Below are 20,031 nucleotides of genomic sequence, written 5' to 3' on the forward strand. Positions count from 1 at the left end.
AAAAATGTGTAATAAATATCCACTGCAGAGGATGCAGGTTTGTCAGAACAAATGTGCACATACAATGTTTAAAATATGTATATGCTGATGGTTTATTTTCTTTAACGAATGAACTATATTTTAAGTCATTGGAAAAACCAGGCAAAACAGAAAGCACCATTTGAATATTTATAGCGACCAGGTAGGAAACCATATAATCAACATTAATCACAAGACACAGGACTCCAGGGAGATTAGATTGTTATGGTGTTAGCAGTTTATTAGCGGCTGCAGGAAGCAGTTGGCTTCATTTGCTTTAGCAAAGATGAAATTTTAGTTGGGAGTTAAGGGGTTACTAGTTAAAGGTTGGGTTAGGGTGTAGGGTACGGTTAGGATAGGTTAGTGTCAGGTTATGGTTAATAAAGCAGGTTTATAGAAAGGAAGACCATCACCTATGGGCCTAATTAAAATGTATTGACAAAGGGGAATAGGGAGGAGAACATAAAAGGTATTTTGGTTCAAAAGCAGTGGCGTTTCTTTTGGATTTTTATAAAAAAAGCAACATAGTGAGAAAAAACAAACAAAGCAAAAGCAAAGATCTTAACAATTGTAGATAAGCAACTGAATGGCCATGAAGCTCCCTCCTTTCTAAGCTTTGGTTCGCCAGCGGTTGATCAGCTTACATTGACAATGACCTAAATCCACCTCAAAGGGCGTCTGACTTATCAGCTGTGGCACTATTTACTCCACTGACCACCCAGATGTTTCGCTAAACAGCCCTCTAAATATATTGGAAATATTATTCCAAGCTGGAGCCCAGAGGCAATCTGGCCTGAGATGTTTGCATCCGATTGTAAGCGTCTGCGTGCGAGGTCGACAGATTGTTTGATTGGTCAGAGTCTGGCCGCCGTCCAGAGGGCGTCTAGTTGACCTGCTTATCCCCTCGGATGGTCTGGGAAACTCAGACAGGAACCGTGCTGCATATTTCAGAGTGATTAACCGAACATGATTTACTTTAAAACGGTAAGTAAGGGAAAAGTGAGCAACCCTTCAGAGAACAGAGGAGCTTTACTGCCATGTTAAAATATATCATAAGTTTCTTCTGTCAACGTTGCAACTAAAAGGTAGATAAATTATGGGTTAGAAAGGCACTCAATATAGCTGCTGATGTATGAGAAAACAATGTGTCATTTCCAGTTGTGTTATTTACTCAAAACTATTACAATATACTTACTAATGTACAGTTAATATCTGGTTACTTTTTGGTGTAACATGGTTCTGTCTACACTTATGTTAAAATGTAATAAACACGTATTCTTCTGTTGTTCGGACACTTTACATTACTTTTGGGCGATGCTACACATTTGGGTTTCGATCAAATACCAAGTAGTTACAGGGGCAGTATTGGCCATACCAATGCTGATACTTAGAAGTTAAAAAATCATTGAATGATTACATTTTTGACCACGATTATTCAAATAAATATTTAAATTAGTTCCTTATTTCCTTTTATTACATGAAAAACGTATAACAAAGTCAATAGTGCTAAATAACTAAACAAAAGCAAAAACAACTCTTGGCTCCTATTTCATAAGTAACAAATACGATAAAAAAAATGATTTTGTGATAGTAAAAAAAAATGTTGATCAAATCACTGTAGTTACTACAGTGATTTGATCAATATTTTTTTACAGTGTAGTATCAACCATAAACAGATTACTGTCAATATTTGTATCGATCCCCCCTCGTTTACATTCAAGAGACTGTAGCAAAAACTACTTACTATTGAATCTTATTTCCTGAGTCTGTAAACAATAACAAAAAACGACAAAATCGATTTTGTGATAGTAAATAATATTGATCTAATTCAGGTAAAAACTAACAAATACCGATTCTATACTTGGTATCATTACTGTCGAAATGTGTATCGACCCAACCCCCTTGTTAATATCTACGAGCTCTAGCTTACAGGTTAACAACAAAATCTACTATTGAAAGTTATTTCCCCGAGTTTGTTAACAGAAACCACTAACTATTTTGCAATAATAAAAAAATGTCAATCAAATCACTGTAGTATTGACTATTAACTGATCTTATATTTGGTATCATTATTACCCGCCCTCCGTTGTTTACATTCAAAAGCTTTAGCTTAGCAGTTAGCTATGCTTTTTTGTATCCTCCTATGGTGTGTAGTGTGGCGTAATGACCTATTCCTTGTCCTCCAGTTATAATAATACTTGTAAGAAAACTTTTGCCGCCATGGAGGCGAGGATTATCTATACGCTAACGAGGACGCCACATTGTGTTGTGGACGCCTTTGTCCACTTGCCGCAGTCTAATTTTGCGGGACACAGCTAGAGCGTGTCAACGACATGGATTATCATTACGGGATGATAAAAGCTCTATTCAGGGTTCGCACACCTTTTCCATGGCCAAATTCAAGTACTTTTTAAGGACTTTCAAGATAAATGTTCCTGTTTTTCCAGTACCCTTCAAAAGGCGAAAACCAGTGTGAATTAATCCATAGCCTTGTTGTTTGAGGTCACCAAATGCTGTCTGTAGGAAAAATATGGAAAATCTGCTAAAACCTAAGCCTAACATTGAACCAGCAGTTATCATTAACTGAAAGGGGCATTGAAAATGAAGCAGTGTTTGTGTAGACTATTCAATGTCATTGGTGTTTGCAAACCTTGTTTACTTGTTTGCTTGTATCATCATCATTCATGTACACATCATTCCTTAGAAGAAATAACATTAATTATTGTTTGCTTGTTTGTTTGTATCATAATTCATGTAGACGTCATTCCTTACAATAAATGACATTAATTATTATTGTTTACTTGTTTGTTTGTATCATACTTCATGTAGACGTCATTCCTTACAATAAATGACATTAATTATTATTGTTTACTTGTTTGTTTGTATCATAATTCATGCATACATCATGTTCATTAAAACGACAACCTCCCGGCATGATGGAGCGATGCACCACTGTCCTCTTGGGGGCGACACAGAGCCGTATATACATGACAACAACCTAATGTAAGGGCTCGTGCAAAGCCAACAGATCAAGCGTGTAGCTTTCATTTTTAAGGAAACTCACTTTATTTTTTCCCCATTTTATAATTAGATACACATTTCGACAGTAATGATACCAAGTATAGAATCAGTATTTGTTAGTTTTTACATTAATTAGATCAATATTTCTTACTATCACAAAATCGATTTTGTCGTTTTTTGTTATTGTTTACAAACTCAGGAAATAAGATTCAATAGTAAGTAGTTTTTGCTACAGTCTCTTGAATGTAAACGAGGGGGGATCGATACAAATATTGACAGTCATCTGTTTATGGTTGATACTACACTGTAAAAAAAAAAAAAAAAAAAATCAAATCACTGTAGTAACTACAGTGATTTGATCAATATTTTTTTTTACTATCACAAAATTGTTTTTTTTATCGTATTTGTTACTTATGAAATAGGAGCCAAGAGTTGTTTTTGCTTTTGTTTAGTTATTTAGCACTACTGACTTTGTTATACGTTTTTCATTTAATAAAAGGAAATAAGGAACTAATTTAAATATTTATTTGAACAATTGTGGTCAAAAATGTAATCATTCAATGATTTTTTACTTCTAAGTATCAGCATTGGTATGGCCAATACTGCCCCTGTAACTACTTGGTATTTGATCGAAACCCAAATTTGTAGCATCGCCCAAAAGTAATGTAAAGTGTCCGAACAACAGAAGAATACGTGTTTATTACATTTTAACATAAGTGTAGACAGAACCATGTTACACCAAAAAGTAACCAGATATTAACTGTACATTAGTAAGTATATTGTAATAGTTTTGAGACAATAATACAACTGGAAATGACACATTGTTTTCTCATACATCAGCAGCTATATTGAGTGCCTTTCTAACCCATTTTGAAATACTTCTATTATAATGTATATACCTTTTAGTTGCAACGTTGAAAGAAGAAACGGTCTTAATATCTTAATACTTAGGATATATTTTAACATGGCAGTAAAGCTCCTCTGTTCTCTGAAGGGTTGCTAACTATTGAGTCAGACTGCTGAGAAATATGATGAACATTTCCAAGCACTTCACCCAAAATTCAAGCATTTTTCAAACCTTGAAAACACAACATTAAAATCCAAGCATTTCCAAGGCTTTTAAGCACCCGTACGAACCCTGTCTATTGACGTCCATATATTGTGTATATCGCGCAACCCTACATTAGATTATCACTCGGGTATTATTTACAGTTTATGGCTCTGCACTCATGTCATCTGCCTGAAAAGGTCAGTGAAGTCTGATTCTGATTGTGATAATGCTGATTCTGATTCTGAAAGCTCGGACGGCGTTTGCAACCACATCACTCTTTGGAACAAATGTCAAGCCCCTTCCACACCACTGGAAGAACTCCTTAGGGGACAACCGCACAAATATCACTACCCTGGCAGCACAGCACGGGCTGGAACATCAGACAGCTATTTTGCAAGGCATGAACCGGATGCTGCCTATTTTGTACTGTACGAGTCAGCATTTTCTGCGGATGACATTTTGATGTTTTTCCCAAATGTGTAACTCTGACAAAAACAAGTCCACGGCAGAAGATGCTGGTTCTTAGGATATTTCAATTTGACAGTAGCTTTGAGTGCGTTTTTATTGTGGAGGTATTTCCCAATCAAACAGAGTGAGGACGTGCAATTCATTTACAGCAGGGGTGTCCAAACTTTTCCCACTGAGGGCCACACACGGAAAAATTTAAGCATACGGGGGCCATTTTGATATTTTTCATTTTCAAACAGTAACAAAATATATAGATTTTTTTTTTTAACCTTTAGGGCAGTGGTCCCCAACCTTTTTGTACTTGGGGACCGGTCAATGCTTGAAAATTTGTCCCACGGACCGAAGAGGGTGGGGTAGTAAAAAAAAAAAATGTTTTTTTTTTTTTTTGTCATAAAGAAATAAAATCATGTGTGCTTACGGACTGTATCCCCGCAGATTGTATTGATTTATATTGATATATAATGTATATATTGTGTTTTTATGTTGATTTAATTAAAAAAACAAAACAAAAACAACACATTTTTAATTTTTTTATTTCTTGTGCGGCCGCGGCCCGGTACCAATCGGTCCACGGACCGGTACCGGGCCGTGGCCCGGTGTTGGGGACCACTGCTTTAGGGCTCCCGGGGACCAATCAAGGGTCAAGGGTCAAGGGTCTCAGTCATTAAAATGTTAAAAATAAGTCAAATTATTATTATTATTATTTTTACAGTATATCTCTATATCAACTTCAGGTTGATATCAAGTAAAAAAAACAACAACAGGTTTTATGCCTTTTCTGTCAAAGACAACTTTGTTTTTTATAGTAAAACTGAAATATGCAGTATTTAGTAATTAGAGCCTTAAAGATCAATAATGCAGGACACCATTGATTTGAATTCTTTAATATTTTTGAGTAATCACAGTGAAAAGTTAAATAAAATCCCACTAAATATATTTGGGATCCAAAAGGTCTCCCACTCATAAAGTGATACATTTTTATTAGTTGTTTTTTTTAACTTTTCACACTTAAATTACGAGATCAACTTCAGATATATCTGTTGATTTTACGTTTGAACTATTATTTTGTTTGTTTTATGCTCTTTTGTCAAAGAAAACGTTGATGTTTTTATATGGCAACTACACAATATATGCAATATTTTTTTCCACATAAAACATTTTAAAGTGACATTTTTTAAGTAATAATTCATTGTAACATAGATTTTTTGTATTTTCCTTCTTTTTTTTCTCGAGCAATGGCAAAAAAAAATAAAAATAAACAAAGACAAAAGAAAAAAAAACAGCCTGCATGGCAGCGTTGTGTCAACATTGCAACTTTTTCTCGTTAGATTTCACCTCATTCCACTTTTTTAAAATATTTTTTTTAATTTTTGCAATTCTATCAATTTTGCAATTTTTGCAGAATGTGTGGGGGGCCGGTAATTGATTAGCTGCGGGCCGCAAATGGCCCCCGGGCCGCACTTTGGACACCTCTGATTTACAGCAACAGGGCTTTGAGTGTGTGTGTTTATGAGCCAACCACATTTCCCGTCTGCGAACATCCACCCCCACCCCATTTTCCCGAAGAACACTTGATTTTACCATGACAAATTGAGGAGTTGCCCCCAGAGGCTCGAGGGTTTTCCTACAGCAAACAAGCAAATAGATACACCTCAAAATGAGCCAGTTTGATGCGCATTGTGCATAATATCCGGTGAGCACAGTAATTAGCTACCAGATATTGTTCTTGGAAGGTTTTACAACGAGGCGTGTCTTAGAATAGTCGACTATTTGACAATTTCGGAGGAGTCTAATTCAACTATCAACCTCGCAGTCGAAATGTCGGACATTGGAAATAGAAAAATCAAAAGTCCACGGCAAAGAATGCTGGTTCTTACGATATTAGCTTTCATGATAATGATCCTTCCACACGTTTACTTCCTCTCAATAGTCAAGTTTGAGCGTCTTCCCGGCGCTGCGCCAGAGTCGAAGCCTGAGGACTCCACTATATTATCCAAACTAAGCCATGTTTGTTTGTTTATCTGAGTGTTTCAGCCCTTTGAGACATTTGTCATTAAGGGTTATTTAAGTAAACTTTAATTGATTTTTGAGGTGGAAAAAGTCGCACTTGGGATATGTTTATTCGTGCGGATTAGATGGGCTCTTGGTCTACGTGTAGCATTTAATAATGCACTGCAAAAACTGAAATCTAAGTAAGATTAAATATCTCAAATAAGGGTGATATTTGCTTATTTTCTGTCTGATAAGATAATTCTTCTCACTAAGCAGATTTTATGTTAGAGTGTTTTACTTGTTTTAAGTGTTTTGGTCCTAAATGATCTCAGTAAGATATTACAGCTTGTAGCTGAGATGTTATGACCTATATTGAGTAAAACATGCTTGGAACTAGAATATCAACTGTTGCAAAGCTGTGTCATCAACACTCACAAGTATAGAACTACTTTTTTATAGTAATAATTTCTTATTTCAAGCATGAAAAAAAAAATCATGACTGACACAATTGTGTCTCATAATTAAAACAGATGACAGCCAAATGGACTTTGCTGTTTTATTTTCAATGAAACAATAGAAAATAGGTACTCATATAGTAGTACAGTCGGCACAGTACAGTAAACTGACAGTTAATATTTAAACATTTAACATGTGACATTTTTTTAACAGAATTAGTTCATGCACATTCAGATGAATTCTTCAAAATTACAATAAAAAATTTTTTGGCCGGGGGCCGGGCTGTATATATGCGCACTAATTGACTGAAAGAGCACGCACTTGGCGCGATGATGTCATGTTATCGATGGAAAAATGCATTTTTAGACAATATGATTTGCCTGAGCGGCTAGGAGACCCCGAGAGTAACAAGCGGTTGCCTTGTTGCCTTTCTATTAAGAACAATACATTTGTTTTTAGTATAAGTTTGCTGGTTTCAAGAAATGTAATGCCGAGCGCATATCATTATGTCAAGATAATGGCACTAGCATTTACTTAATTTAAGAATATTTTTCAACATATTGAGCAAAAAGGTCTCATTTGTTTTTCTACCAAGAAAAGTGCACTTGTTATTAGTGAGAATATACTTATTTTAAGGTATTTTTGGGTTCATTGAGGTTAGCTAATTTTACTTGTTTTGGAAAGTCTTGACAAGCCGAATTGTCTTGTTCTATTGGCAGATAATTTTGCTTAGTTCAAATAAAATACCCCTAATTTTTTTTAATTTTTTTAATTGTTTTTGAACACTGACTTTTTGCAGTGTGCGCAATGTGGAATAAATAAATTATATACATTTTACTTGTTTTGGAAAGTCTTGACAAGCCGAATTGTCTTGTTCTATTGGCAGATAATTTTGCTTAGTTCAAATAAAATACCCCTAATTTATTTATTTATTTTTTATTGTTTTTGAACACTGACTTTTTGCAGTGTGCGCAGTGTGGAATAAATAAATTATATACATTTGTCTGACAAACTGGCATGTTTTACTCAATATTGGTCATAAAATCTCAGAAACAAGCTGAGATTTACTGAGATAATTTAGGACCAAAACCCTTAAAACAAGTAAAACACTAACATAAAATCTGCTTAGTGAGAAGAATTATCTTATCAGACAGAAAATAAGCAAATATCACCCTTATTTGAGATACCCAAATCCTCCACACGACACCTCCGCTCCGGACAGGCTAACCTCCTCCAACCTCCGAGGACAAAGCTACGAACAATGGGAGACCGGGCTTTCTGCTCCGCCGCTCCCAGTCCGTGGAATGCTCTCCCTGACCACCTGAGGGCACCACAGACTGTGGATGCTTTTAAAAAAGGCTTAAAAACCCTTCTTTTTAAAAAAGCCTTTTTTTTTTTTTAGATATATGCATACTAGTTTTAGCTATTTGGCTGTTCTAGTTTTTATTTTTATTTATTTTTTATTATCTTTTTATTTTTTATTTAATTTTTTTAATACACTGTAGCACTTTGAGGTTGTTTACTCAATGTAAAGTGCTTTTTACTGCTCCGCCGCTCCCAGTCTGTGGAACGCTCTCCCTGACCACCTGAGGGCACCACAGACTGTGGATGCTTTTAAAAAAGGCTTAAAAACCCTTATTTTTTAAAAAGCCTTTTTTTTTTTAGATAAATGCATACTAGTTTTAGCTTTTTGGCTGTTCTAGTTTTTATTTTTATTTATTTTTTATTATCTTTTTATTTTTATTTTTTATTTTTTTAATACACTGTAGCACTTTGAGGTTGTTTACTCAATGTAAAGTGCTTTTTACTGCTCCGCCGCTCCCAGTCTGTGGAACGCTCTCCCTGACCACCTGAGGGTATCACAGACTGTGGATGCTTTAAAAAAAGGCTTAAAACCCTTCTTTTTAAATAAAACTTTTTTTTTTTTTTAGATATATGCATTCTGGTTTTAGCTATTTGGCTGTTGTAGTTCTCATTTGTATTTATTTTTTATTATCTTTTTTTTAATACACTGTAGCACTTTGAGGTTGTTTACTCAATGTAAAGTGCTTTTTACTGCTCCGCCGCTCCCAGTGTGTGGAACGCTCTCCCTGACCACCTGAGGGCACCACAGACTGTGGATGCTTTTAAAAAAGGCTTAAAAACCCTTATTTTTAAAAAAGCCTTTTTTTTTTTAGATATATGCATACTAGTTTTAGCTTTTTGGCTGTTCTAGTTTTTATTTTAATTTATTTTTTATTATCTTTTTATTTTTTATTTTATTTTTTTTAATACACTGTAGCACTTTGAGGTTGTTTACTCAATGTAAAGTGCTTTTTACTGCTCCGCCGCTCCCAGTCTGTGGAACGCTCTCCCTGACCACCTGAGGGTATCACAGACTATGGATGCTTTAAAAAAAAAGGCTTAAAACCCTTCTTTTTAAATAAACCTTTTTTTTTATATATATATATATATGCATACTAGTTTTAGCTATTTGGCTGTTGTAGTTTTTATTTGTATTTATTTCTTATTATCTTTTTATTTTAATTTTTTTAATACACTGTAGCACTTTGAGGTTGTTTACTCAATGTAAAGTGCTTTTTGCAAATAACATTCATTGTTATTTATTATTACTTAGATTTCAGTTTTTGCAGTGAAACCCTAATCCTCCGTGGAAGTATCCCATTTGTGCATCTTAAATGTCTTACATATTATGCAAAAACCACCTCAAAATTAAGTTTTGACTTTCTATGGTTAAAATGTTATAATGTTAATATAAACACATTGCTTGCGGTTGGCCCATAACACGTGAAACAGCCCTGAAACATGTGGACACAAGATGGCTCCTCAAAGTGCTGAGAACTTTGGACGGCAGCAGCCTGGGGAGATTATTGCGAGAGTGCAGGCCTTTTTCTCATCAGTATAAATCCTTCCTGGCTACTGAAAAAGCTCCTGAGCAACAAAAAGGACTCCAGCAAATAAGCAAGCCCACAAAAGCTAACATTACCTTTTATAAGAGACTTGCTATTGAAAGGAGACACAGAGTGGCCAATTGTAACTATAATTTAAAGCATTCAGCCTCCAACTTTCGCAATAGGGGCGTAGCTGACGATATCCTAGCGTGTGGTGTTGTCCAATTTGGCAGCGGATGAAAACACTCAGCGGAGAAAAATATTTTGTCAAGACTAGTCCGGAGGTTCAAAAAGAGTGATGGAGGGTTGTAGCAGTGGCCTTCAACTGGACAGATTCCTGCAGCCCTTATCAGCGCTTGCTGCACATTCTCAGACTTTGCAAGCCAGTCTGTGAAAACTGAGGTTCCACTTTTGGAATGCAAGCATAAAAAAAGCTCTGACTATTGTTCTACAGAAGCTAAAATAACGTATTCTAACAAAAGGCATTGGTATATTTTTGACTGGCCGGTGTCTTGCGAAAATGCAGGTCTAAAATCTGCACCGCAAAAACTGAAATCTAAGTAAGATTAAATATCTCAAATAAAGGTGATATTTGCTTATTTTCTGTCTGATAAGATAATTCTTCTCACTAAGCAGATTTTATGTTAGAGTGTTTTACTTGTTTTAAGTGTTTTGGTCCTAAATGATCTCAGTAAGATATTACAGCTTGTTGCTGAGATGTTATGACCTATATTGAGTAAAACATGCTTGAAACTAGAATATCAACTGTTGCAAAGCTGTGTCATCAACACCCACAAGTATAAACCTACTTTTTTAAAGTAATCATTTCTTATTTCAAGCATGAAAAAAAAAATCTTGACTTTGACACAATTGTGTCTCATAATTAAAACAGATGACAGCCAAATGGACTTTGCTGTTTTATTTTCAATGAAACAATAGAAAATATGTACTCATATAGTAGTACATTGTTATTTGAGAATATACTTATTTTAAGGTATTTTTGGGTTCATTGAGTTTACCGTATTTCCTTGAATTGGCGCAGGGAATATAGTATTCGCACGTCTAGAATTACTGCCGGGTCAAACTCGTTTCTCAAAATAATTAACGCATGCTTGGCCTTATCGCCGGTTTATTATTGAAGCTGGATCAAATTCGTTTCGCAAAATATTAATTTTATTATCGCATGTCTATAATTTTCGCCGGGTCAAACTCGTTTCGCAAAATATTTAGCATATGGCTAGAACTTCCACCGGGTCAAATTCGTTACGTCACGAGTGACGCATCTGTCCTCATTTTCAAAATGTAGGAAGCTGCTTTCAGTAGTTTACAATCGCAAAAAGGAAAAAAGATAAAGAGCTTTTCAGTAGGATTTAAGGTCCAAGCTATTGAATACCGGTACAGTATGCTAAAGAGAACAGTAAGCAGCTAAGTTTTATTAATATACTGTAGCTGCGTGTGTGAAATACTGTATAAGTCATTAAATGACTCCCGCCTCCTGGTGGTAGAGGGCGCTGCCGCGCTAGTGATCCTTCTTGCGACTTCCGGTACTGCAGAAGAAGTGAACACACGCAGCAAGAGATTTATTTTTTTCCTCTGCCTGAACTTTTAACATGGAGGATTACATACCGGTATCTAAAATAAAACAGTTTTCTAAACTGGACTTTCAATCGAAGCAGGAGGTAATAATTAAAGGAATATCTCCATCGAAACAGAGACTTTTAAAACTGAAGAAAGAAAATAAGGACGACTTCTATAAACAAGTTATCGATGCTTTTGGTCAGAAGGAGCTGCAAATGGACTCCATTTATAAGTACAGGTAAGACCATAATAGCGTTTTTTTTAATTAAATGTGCTTTTCATGATGGTATGCTTACATCACACTCAAAGCGCACGCCTAAATTTTATGGATTCCTTTTGGTAAACGCCGGAGTGAGAAGAGGTTTTAAAATAATTACCGCATGCACGGCCATCCCGCCGGTTTCCGGTAAACGCAGGAGTGACAGGAGGTTTTAAATTAATTAACGCCCCTGCGGCTATTCAAGGAAATACGGTAGCTAATTTTACTTGTTTTGGGAAGTCTTGACAAGCCAAATTTTCTTGTTCTATTGGCAGATAATTTTGCTTAGTTCAAATAAAATACCCCTCATTTACGTATTTGTTTATACGTAAATGTAAAAATACGTACTCATGTAGTAGTACAGTTGGCACAGTACAGCAAACTGACAGTTAATATTGAAACATTTCACATGTGACATTTCTAACAATTTTGAACAGAAATAGTTCATGCATATTCAGATAAATTCTTCAAAATTACAATTAAACATTTTTTGGCCGGGGGCCGGGCTGTATATACGCGCACTATATGACTGAAAGAGCACGCACTTGGCGCGATGATGTCACGTTATCGATGGAAAATGTCATTTTTAGACAATATGATTTGCCTGAGCGGCTAGAAGACCCCGAGAGTAACAAGCGGTTGCCTTGTTGCCTTTCCATTAAGAACAATAAATTAGTTTTTAGTATAAGTGTGCTGGTTTCAAGAAATGTAATGCCGAGCGCGTATCATTATGTCAAGATAATGGCATTTACTTCATTTAAGAATATTTTTCAACATTGTGAGCAAAAAGGTCTCTTTTTTCTACCAAGAAAAGTGCACTTGTTATTAGTGAGAATATACTTATTTTAAGTTATTTTTGGGTTCATTGAGGCTAGCTAATTTTACTTGTTTTGGAAAGTCTTGACAAGCAAAATTTTCTTGTTCTATTGGCAGATAATTCTGCTTAGTTCAAATAAAATACCCCTAATTTTTGTATTTTTTTGTCTTGTTTTTGAACACTGACTTTTACAGTGTGGATACGATGGTCAGCAAAAGTAAATCCGCCACAGCTGCTTTTAAAGTTAAAGAAACATAAGAACCTACGTGAAGTAATTCAGGTATGTTACTTGAGAGGAAATGGAAAAAGCGTATTTCTTTTTTGGATCACAGTTAACAGGCTCAAGATGTTGCCCTGAAAGACTCTCGCGATGCTATTGCTCGAAGGTGGTGGTGGAAGAGTGGTCATAAAAGTTGGTCATAGAAACTAAAACAAGTGGAGGGGAGGGGAAAAAAAAAAAAAAAAAAAAGAGGTCAATGCTGAGGGAGCAGCGAGGGATGCATGCATTTTGGAGAGGAGTCTAAATATGCCATCTGCTTGAAGGCGAGTGGGTGGGCTTGCTTGTCTCTGATGAACACTTACCAAAGGTTTCTGAAAATCACAAAGCAACATGAAAGTAAATAGAGGAAAGAGGAAGAACAACAAAGTAGATTTTAGGGTGAGGTCTGCAAAAGAACTGCCATTTTAAGAATTAACTTTAAGTGCTAAAGCGCCGTCCTGGGTGGCGCCGCTCTTGTCAGCATTTTATTACAATGCTTTATTGTTCAGCTTCAAACTGCGGATTCAAGTTAATCATGATTTCTATTTCCATTTTATAGTTGTAATCAAGACGTCTAATCTATTTTGGTGGAATACGTGTATTTAAAGTTTATGTTGTGTTATGTAAAGCGTATTGTGGTTTTTGAATGGAATGTTTTGAATACAAGGCAATGTGCATTTGGCTTTCACATACAGAACGAGACACAGCTATCCTTCAATTAGACAAGACACACACATGCTATTGAAGGAATAGTTAGGGATGGGTACCTTTCACATTTGAATCGATGTGGTACCAATTTCTGTTACCTGGGAATCGATTCCGGTACTCGACGGTACCAATTTTTGATACTTTTTCTATGAGCTAATTTTTTATTTAACAATAATCTAATACGATGATAACTGTGCTGTTCAGTTCTTATAGCTTGTTTTCTTACACTTGTGAGTCTCATTTGCAAGTAATATATAGTATTATTATTTATTTATTTTTATTTATTTATTTATTTAATTTATTTATTTATTTATATATTTATTTATTTATATATATTTTTATATATTTATTTAGTTTACATATATATTTATATATTATTTATATATATTTATTTATTTATATATGCACCTTATTGCTTTTTTATCCTGCACTACCATGAGTTTATGTAACGACATTTCGTTCTTATCTGTGCTGTAAAGTTCAAATTTGAATGACAATAAAAAGGAAGTCTAAGTCTAGACTTTGCATGCAGTTACAATTCAAAGAAGCTGGATGGCAGTAGTGTATAGGCTTCCTAGCCAGGAAGTAGTCTTTGCCATGAAGTTGAATGTGTCAGTCTAGTCTTATGTCGAGCCCTACATAGTGTTTGTACTGTAAGTATTGTATTTATTACAGACCAGCTGATTGATCTTAGGTCTTTTTCACACTGCAGGTCAGGTTCCGATTTTTTGGCCTAAATGCGACCTGTATCTATTTTTTTTTTTACTCCGGTCGCGTTTATCCAACAAGTACGTCATCAAAAAGCGATAAGCGTCATAATTTTTTGCCAAAATAAATGGTTACAAAATGAATAGTTGACAAATGAGCAGAAAACAGGTGAAAATAAAATGTTTTAGGAACTCACGTCAATGTTCCACCACTCATGTCTCCAACTGCTCGCCCACACGCTCTCGGAGCAGACAAGAAAGTAAAATGTCCCACAAACTGCATGAGCCATAATACTTTCCTTCTTCCTTCGTACTCTCTACGCGCAATAATTCAATACAAAAAACGTCGACTTTGATTGCACAAAAACTTCAAAATTGCCACAAGTACGCCAAGACTGAGACGTATAGAATCAAGGCCATGTCTACGTCCGTAAACACTTTAGTATGTGCGACGTCACGTCTGCATACGGGTCGGATTGCATTCACATTAGATAGCACTTTTTTTGGTAATGTAAACAACTACCGTATTTTTCGGACCATAAGTCGCAGTTTTTTTCATAGTTTGGCCGGGGGTGCGACTTATACTCAGGAGCGACTTATGTGTGAAACTATTAACACATTACCGTAAAATATCAAATAATATTATTTAGCTCATTCACGTAAGAGACTAGACGTATAAGATTTCATGGGATTTAGCGATTAGGAGTGACAGATTGTTTGGTAAACGTATAGCATGTTCTGTATGTTATAGTTATTTGAATGACTCTTACCATAATATGTTACGTTAACATACCAGGCACGTTCTTAGTTGGTTATTTATGCGTCATATAACGTACACTTATTCAGCCTGTTGTTCACTATTCTTTATTTATTTTAAATTGCCTTTCAAATGTCTATTCTTGGTGTTGGGTTTTATCAAATAAATTTCCCCAAAAATGCGACTTATACTCCAGTGCGACTTATATATGTTTTTTTCCTTCTTTATTATTCTTTTCCGGCCGGTGCGACTTATACTCCGGAGCGACTTATAGTCCGAAAAATCCGGTACATGAAAAAATCGGATTTCACAAAAAAATCGGAATTGGATATCCGACCCTGCGGTGAGAACGCAGCCTAAGTTGTAGTTTTCATTACCGAATTTGGAGGTGTTAGCATCGCCATGTAAAATTGCTAATGATAATCAGTAGCACCCATATGGCACCTACTCAGTGACCTAGTGGTTAGAGTGTCCGCCCTGAGATCGGTAGGTTGTGAGTTCAAACCCCGGCTGAGTCATACCAAAGACTATAAAAATGGGACCCATTACCTCCCTGCTTGGCACGCAGCATCAAGGGTTGGAATTGGGGGTTAAATCACCAAAAATGATTCCTGGGCGCGGCACCGCTGCTGCCCACTGCTCCCCTCACCTCCCAGGGAGTGAACAAGGGGATGGGTCAAATGCAGAGGACAAATTTCACCACACCTAGTGTGTGTGACAATCATTTGTACTTTAACTTTTAAGTTAACAATGTAAATTAGTATCGAGCTAAAAAGGTGGAGGCTTACTTTACGTTCAGGTATACTTGCTTTGTTGGCATGGAACATTGCAACATTACCCAGAGGCAGATTGTCTGAGTCTGCCCGCCAAGTCTTTGAGACGGTGCATAGTCAGCAAGCGGACTGGACGTTACAGGCAACAAAAGGCATCAAAATATGGTACCGTTGATTTTATGTGAATCGATACCCGGCAGTAACGAGATTCTGGTACCCATCCCTAGGAATAGTGACTCACATAGAACAGTGGTAGAAAAGTTAGATTAGAACATAGACAGTGGCAACACAGAAAGTCATTCTCATAGGGAAACTAATAAAATACACATGTATATATACATAAAATATCTTACAGCATATGTTAACATGGGTAGTCAGCAATACTTGTAGTCAACCTGATTCTACGATTAGAAATATGGAGCACACGTGTCCACACACGTCACAATTTGAAATATTAGGAAAAACCGACTTACACTGAGATGTTTCACGGGATCACTAATTGCACTCAGTACATGTAAATTGACATTTGATGAGAGAAGATGAAAATGTACAAACCCTAGTGTAGGTGGTTAAAGGCCTACATACAGTAATTCAAGCAAAGTTTTGCATGGGCATAAAAACATTTGGAACTCGTCATAAGAGGCTCTTAAAAGTCCTAATGCAGTAGATTTTAAGTCCATGCACAACTTCAAGTTCTTTGCACATTTCTCATTATCATCCAGGTTTATATTCACACAAAATTGTAGACGAATGGCAAGTAAAAATCAAAAGATATATTTAAATACATCTACACATTTTGGATGTGTACCATATGCCATTACATTTGCAGTAACACGTCACATAAAAGTCAATGGATTTTTTTCAGTGGTGACAAATCATCGACCTAAAATATCTATCTCCTATTGCCCGTGGCCACGTCAGTGTCTGCGCTTAATTAGCTACATAATTAGACTTTGCTTTAGTGGGTCTCTCAGTAGGTTGTAATCAATGAGAACAAGACACAAACATATCCAACACTGAGTTTTACCGCTCCCATCTGGAGGTGGCCTTCCTTGACTATGAAATACCTACCGTGCTTCTTCATTCTTTAATACATTTTTAATACACCATATGTGCAACGTCGATGCTACTGTGGTAGGTCATCAGGCATAACAACAGTGACATGTTTAGTCTTTGCTTACCTGAACGGAGCTGTTTGATTCGCCCATTACTAGCACTGGGGTCAATGGGCAGGAAGTCTTTATACCAAGTGATTTCTGGGTCGGGGTTGCCACTGGCGGCACAAAGCATTGTTGCAGTCCGGGTTCGCTCCACTACTTTCAACTGAGGGCCCATGTCAATTTTCGGGAAGCCAGGAGGGAGAAGGTCGTCTGTGAAATGAAGAGGGGGATTATTTGTCAACATGGAATGAAATCACCATATTCCAGAGGCAAAAACATTTTACCGTATATCTGGGATTATAAACCTGCTTATAAAACGGTGTGGCTAATTTATGAATTTTTCTTCACAAACAGCCATAATGTTTGGTATTCAACAAATCATTTTCACACAACACAATGCGACAGGACACCAATTTGTACTGCACTGCAAAAACTGAAATCTAAGTACCTCAGGGATCAATACTAGGACCTAAATTATTCAATCTCTATATAAATGATATTTGTAAAGTTACAAAAGATTTAAAGTTAGTATTATTTGCGGATGATACAACAGCGTTTTGTTCAGGAGAGAACACACAGGAGATAATACAAATAATAACAGAAGAAATTAACAAATTAAAAAGATGGTTTGACAAAAACAGACTATCGTTGAATCTTAGTAAAACTAAAATAATGCTATTTGGTAACAGTAGAAGAGAAAGTCAAACACAAATACAAATAGACGGAATAGAAATTGAAAGAGTAAATGAAACCAAATTTCTAGGTATAATGATTGATGATGAATTGAACTGGAAATCTCACGTAAAAAATATACAACATGAAGTTGTAAGAAACACATCAATAATGAATAAAGCAAAACATGTTCTAGACAAAAAATCCCTTCATATTCTCTACTGCTCACTAGTGTTACCATATCTGAGCTACTGTGTAGAAATATGGGGACATAATTGCAAAAGTACACTTCATTCATTAACGGTGTTACAAAAAAGATCAGTTAGAATAATACATAATGTTGGATATAGAGAACATACAAATCCTTTATTTATTGAATCAACAATACTGAAATTCCATGACATAGTGAATTTGCAAACAGCTAAAATTATGCACAAAGCAAACTATAACCTGCTACCCAAGAATATACAACAATTCTTCTCAAAAAAGAGGAGAAATATAATCTTAGAGAAAAACGTAATTTAAAACATTTGTTTGCACGTACAACACTTAAGACCTTCAGTATATCAGTATGTGGAATTAAAATGGAATGGATTAAGCAAAGCAATCAAACAATGTACTAATATGATACACTTCAAGAAACTCTTCAAACTTAAAGTGTTTACAAAGTACAAAGAAGAAGAACCATGACAAACATTCTCAATTTATTTCATCCATCCATTCATTCATTCTTAAAGTAATCTTACTTATCTCATCATATGAAATATGACTTTCTTCACCAATTATTATTATTAAATTCTTACTATTATTTATTTATTTATTTATTTTTATTGTGATTACTTATGGAGTTTATTGTGAAACAATTGTGAACAGGAAGTGAACAAAAAGTTTTGCAACTGTTATGTAAAGAAAAGGGGTAGGATTAAATAAGCTCTGCTTCTTCCTACTCCTTTTCGAACATGTTGAAAAGAGAAACTGGAGATTGTGATGTATCATGTTGTATGCTTGCATGTTCGAAATAAACTCAAACTCAACTCAACTCAACTCAAGTAAGATTAAATATCTCAAATAAGAGTGATATTTGCTTATTTTCTGTCTGATAAGATAATTCTTCTCACTAAGCAGATTTTATGTTAGAGTGTTTTACTTGTTTTAAGGGTTTTGGTCCTAAATGATCTCAGTAAGATATTACAGCTTCTAGCTGAGATTTTATGACCTATATTGAGTAAAACATGCTTGAAACTAGAATATCAAAGCTGTGTCATCAACACTCACAAGTATAAAACTACTTTTTTAAAGTAATAATTTCTTATTCCAAGCATGACAAAAAAAATCATGACTTTGACACAATTTTGTCTTATAATTAAAACAGATGACAGCCAAATTGACTTTGCAGTTTTATTTTCAATGAAACAAGAGAAAATATGCACTCATATAGTAGTACAGTTGGCACAGTACAGTAAACTGACAGTTATTATTTAAACATTTAACATGTGACATTTCAAACTATTTTGAACAGAAATAGTTAATTCTCATGAATTCTTCAAAATTACAATTAAACATTTTTTGGCCGGGGAACGGGCTGTACATATGCGCACTAATTGACTGAAAGAGTACGCACTTGGCGCGATGATGTCATGTTATCGATGGAAAAATGCATTTTTAGACAATATTATTTGCCTGAGCGGCTAGGAGACCCCGAGAGTAACAAGCGGTTGCCTTGTTGCCTTTCCATTAAGAACAATAAATTAGTTTTTAGTATAAGTTTGCTGGTTTCAAGAAATGTAATGCCGAGCGCATATCATTATGTCAAGATAATGGCACTAGCATTTACTTAATTTAGGAATATTTTTCAACATATTGAGCAAAAAGGTTTCTTTTTTTTCTACCAAGAACTGCACTTGTTATTAGTGACAATATACTTATTTTAAGGTATTTTGGGGTTCATTGACATTAGCTAATTTTACTTGTTTTGGAAAGTCTTGACAAGCCAAATTTTCTTGTTCTATTGGCAGATAATTTTGCTTAGTTCAAATAAAATACCCCTAATTTTTGTATTTTTTTTTTCTTGTTTTTGAACACTGACTTTTTGCAGTGTGACTGAAACACATGAATGATCATATTACAGTACCTGTAAAGTATTAGCCCACATTTCATGTTTTGTTTGTACACAGCTTTTTTTTATTATTATTATAGAGGTTTATTTGAAATAGGGACTGATACAAAAACCTAGACATCTGAAACAGTTATCCAATGCATGCATCACAGTGTTTGTAGCCAAAGCTAATTCACAACACTTGTCCCCAACAACAACAACAACACAGATCGACAGTGTATGTAGTTGTAATATTTAAGTATCATGATCGATATTAAAGTGACTCACTCGATGGACAGCTGTGCGTTTGGTCCAGCTGGCTGGGGACATTAAACATATGTTTCTTATT

The 20,031-nt window shown here is 35.4% G+C and overlaps 1 protein-coding gene across 3 annotated transcripts in view; it reads right to left on the reverse strand.

Annotated features, from left to right (window-relative positions):
• ptprsa (protein tyrosine phosphatase receptor type Sa) overlaps positions 1-20,031 on the reverse strand; it is a 634,816-nt gene that overhangs the window by 238,554 nt on the left and 376,231 nt on the right. For all 3 annotated transcript variants that reach the window (XM_062028063.1, XM_062028064.1, XM_062028065.1), the window contains one exon: positions 16,937-17,125. In XM_062028063.1, coding sequence (XP_061884047.1) covers positions 16,937-17,125 — 189 coding nt within the window. The remainder of the gene's footprint in view (positions 1-16,936; positions 17,126-20,031) is intronic.

The sequence above is a fragment of the Entelurus aequoreus genome, linkage group LG19 (genome assembly GCF_033978785.1).
Source record: "Entelurus aequoreus isolate RoL-2023_Sb linkage group LG19, RoL_Eaeq_v1.1, whole genome shotgun sequence".
Lineage (NCBI taxonomy): Eukaryota > Metazoa > Chordata > Actinopteri > Syngnathiformes > Syngnathidae > Entelurus > Entelurus aequoreus.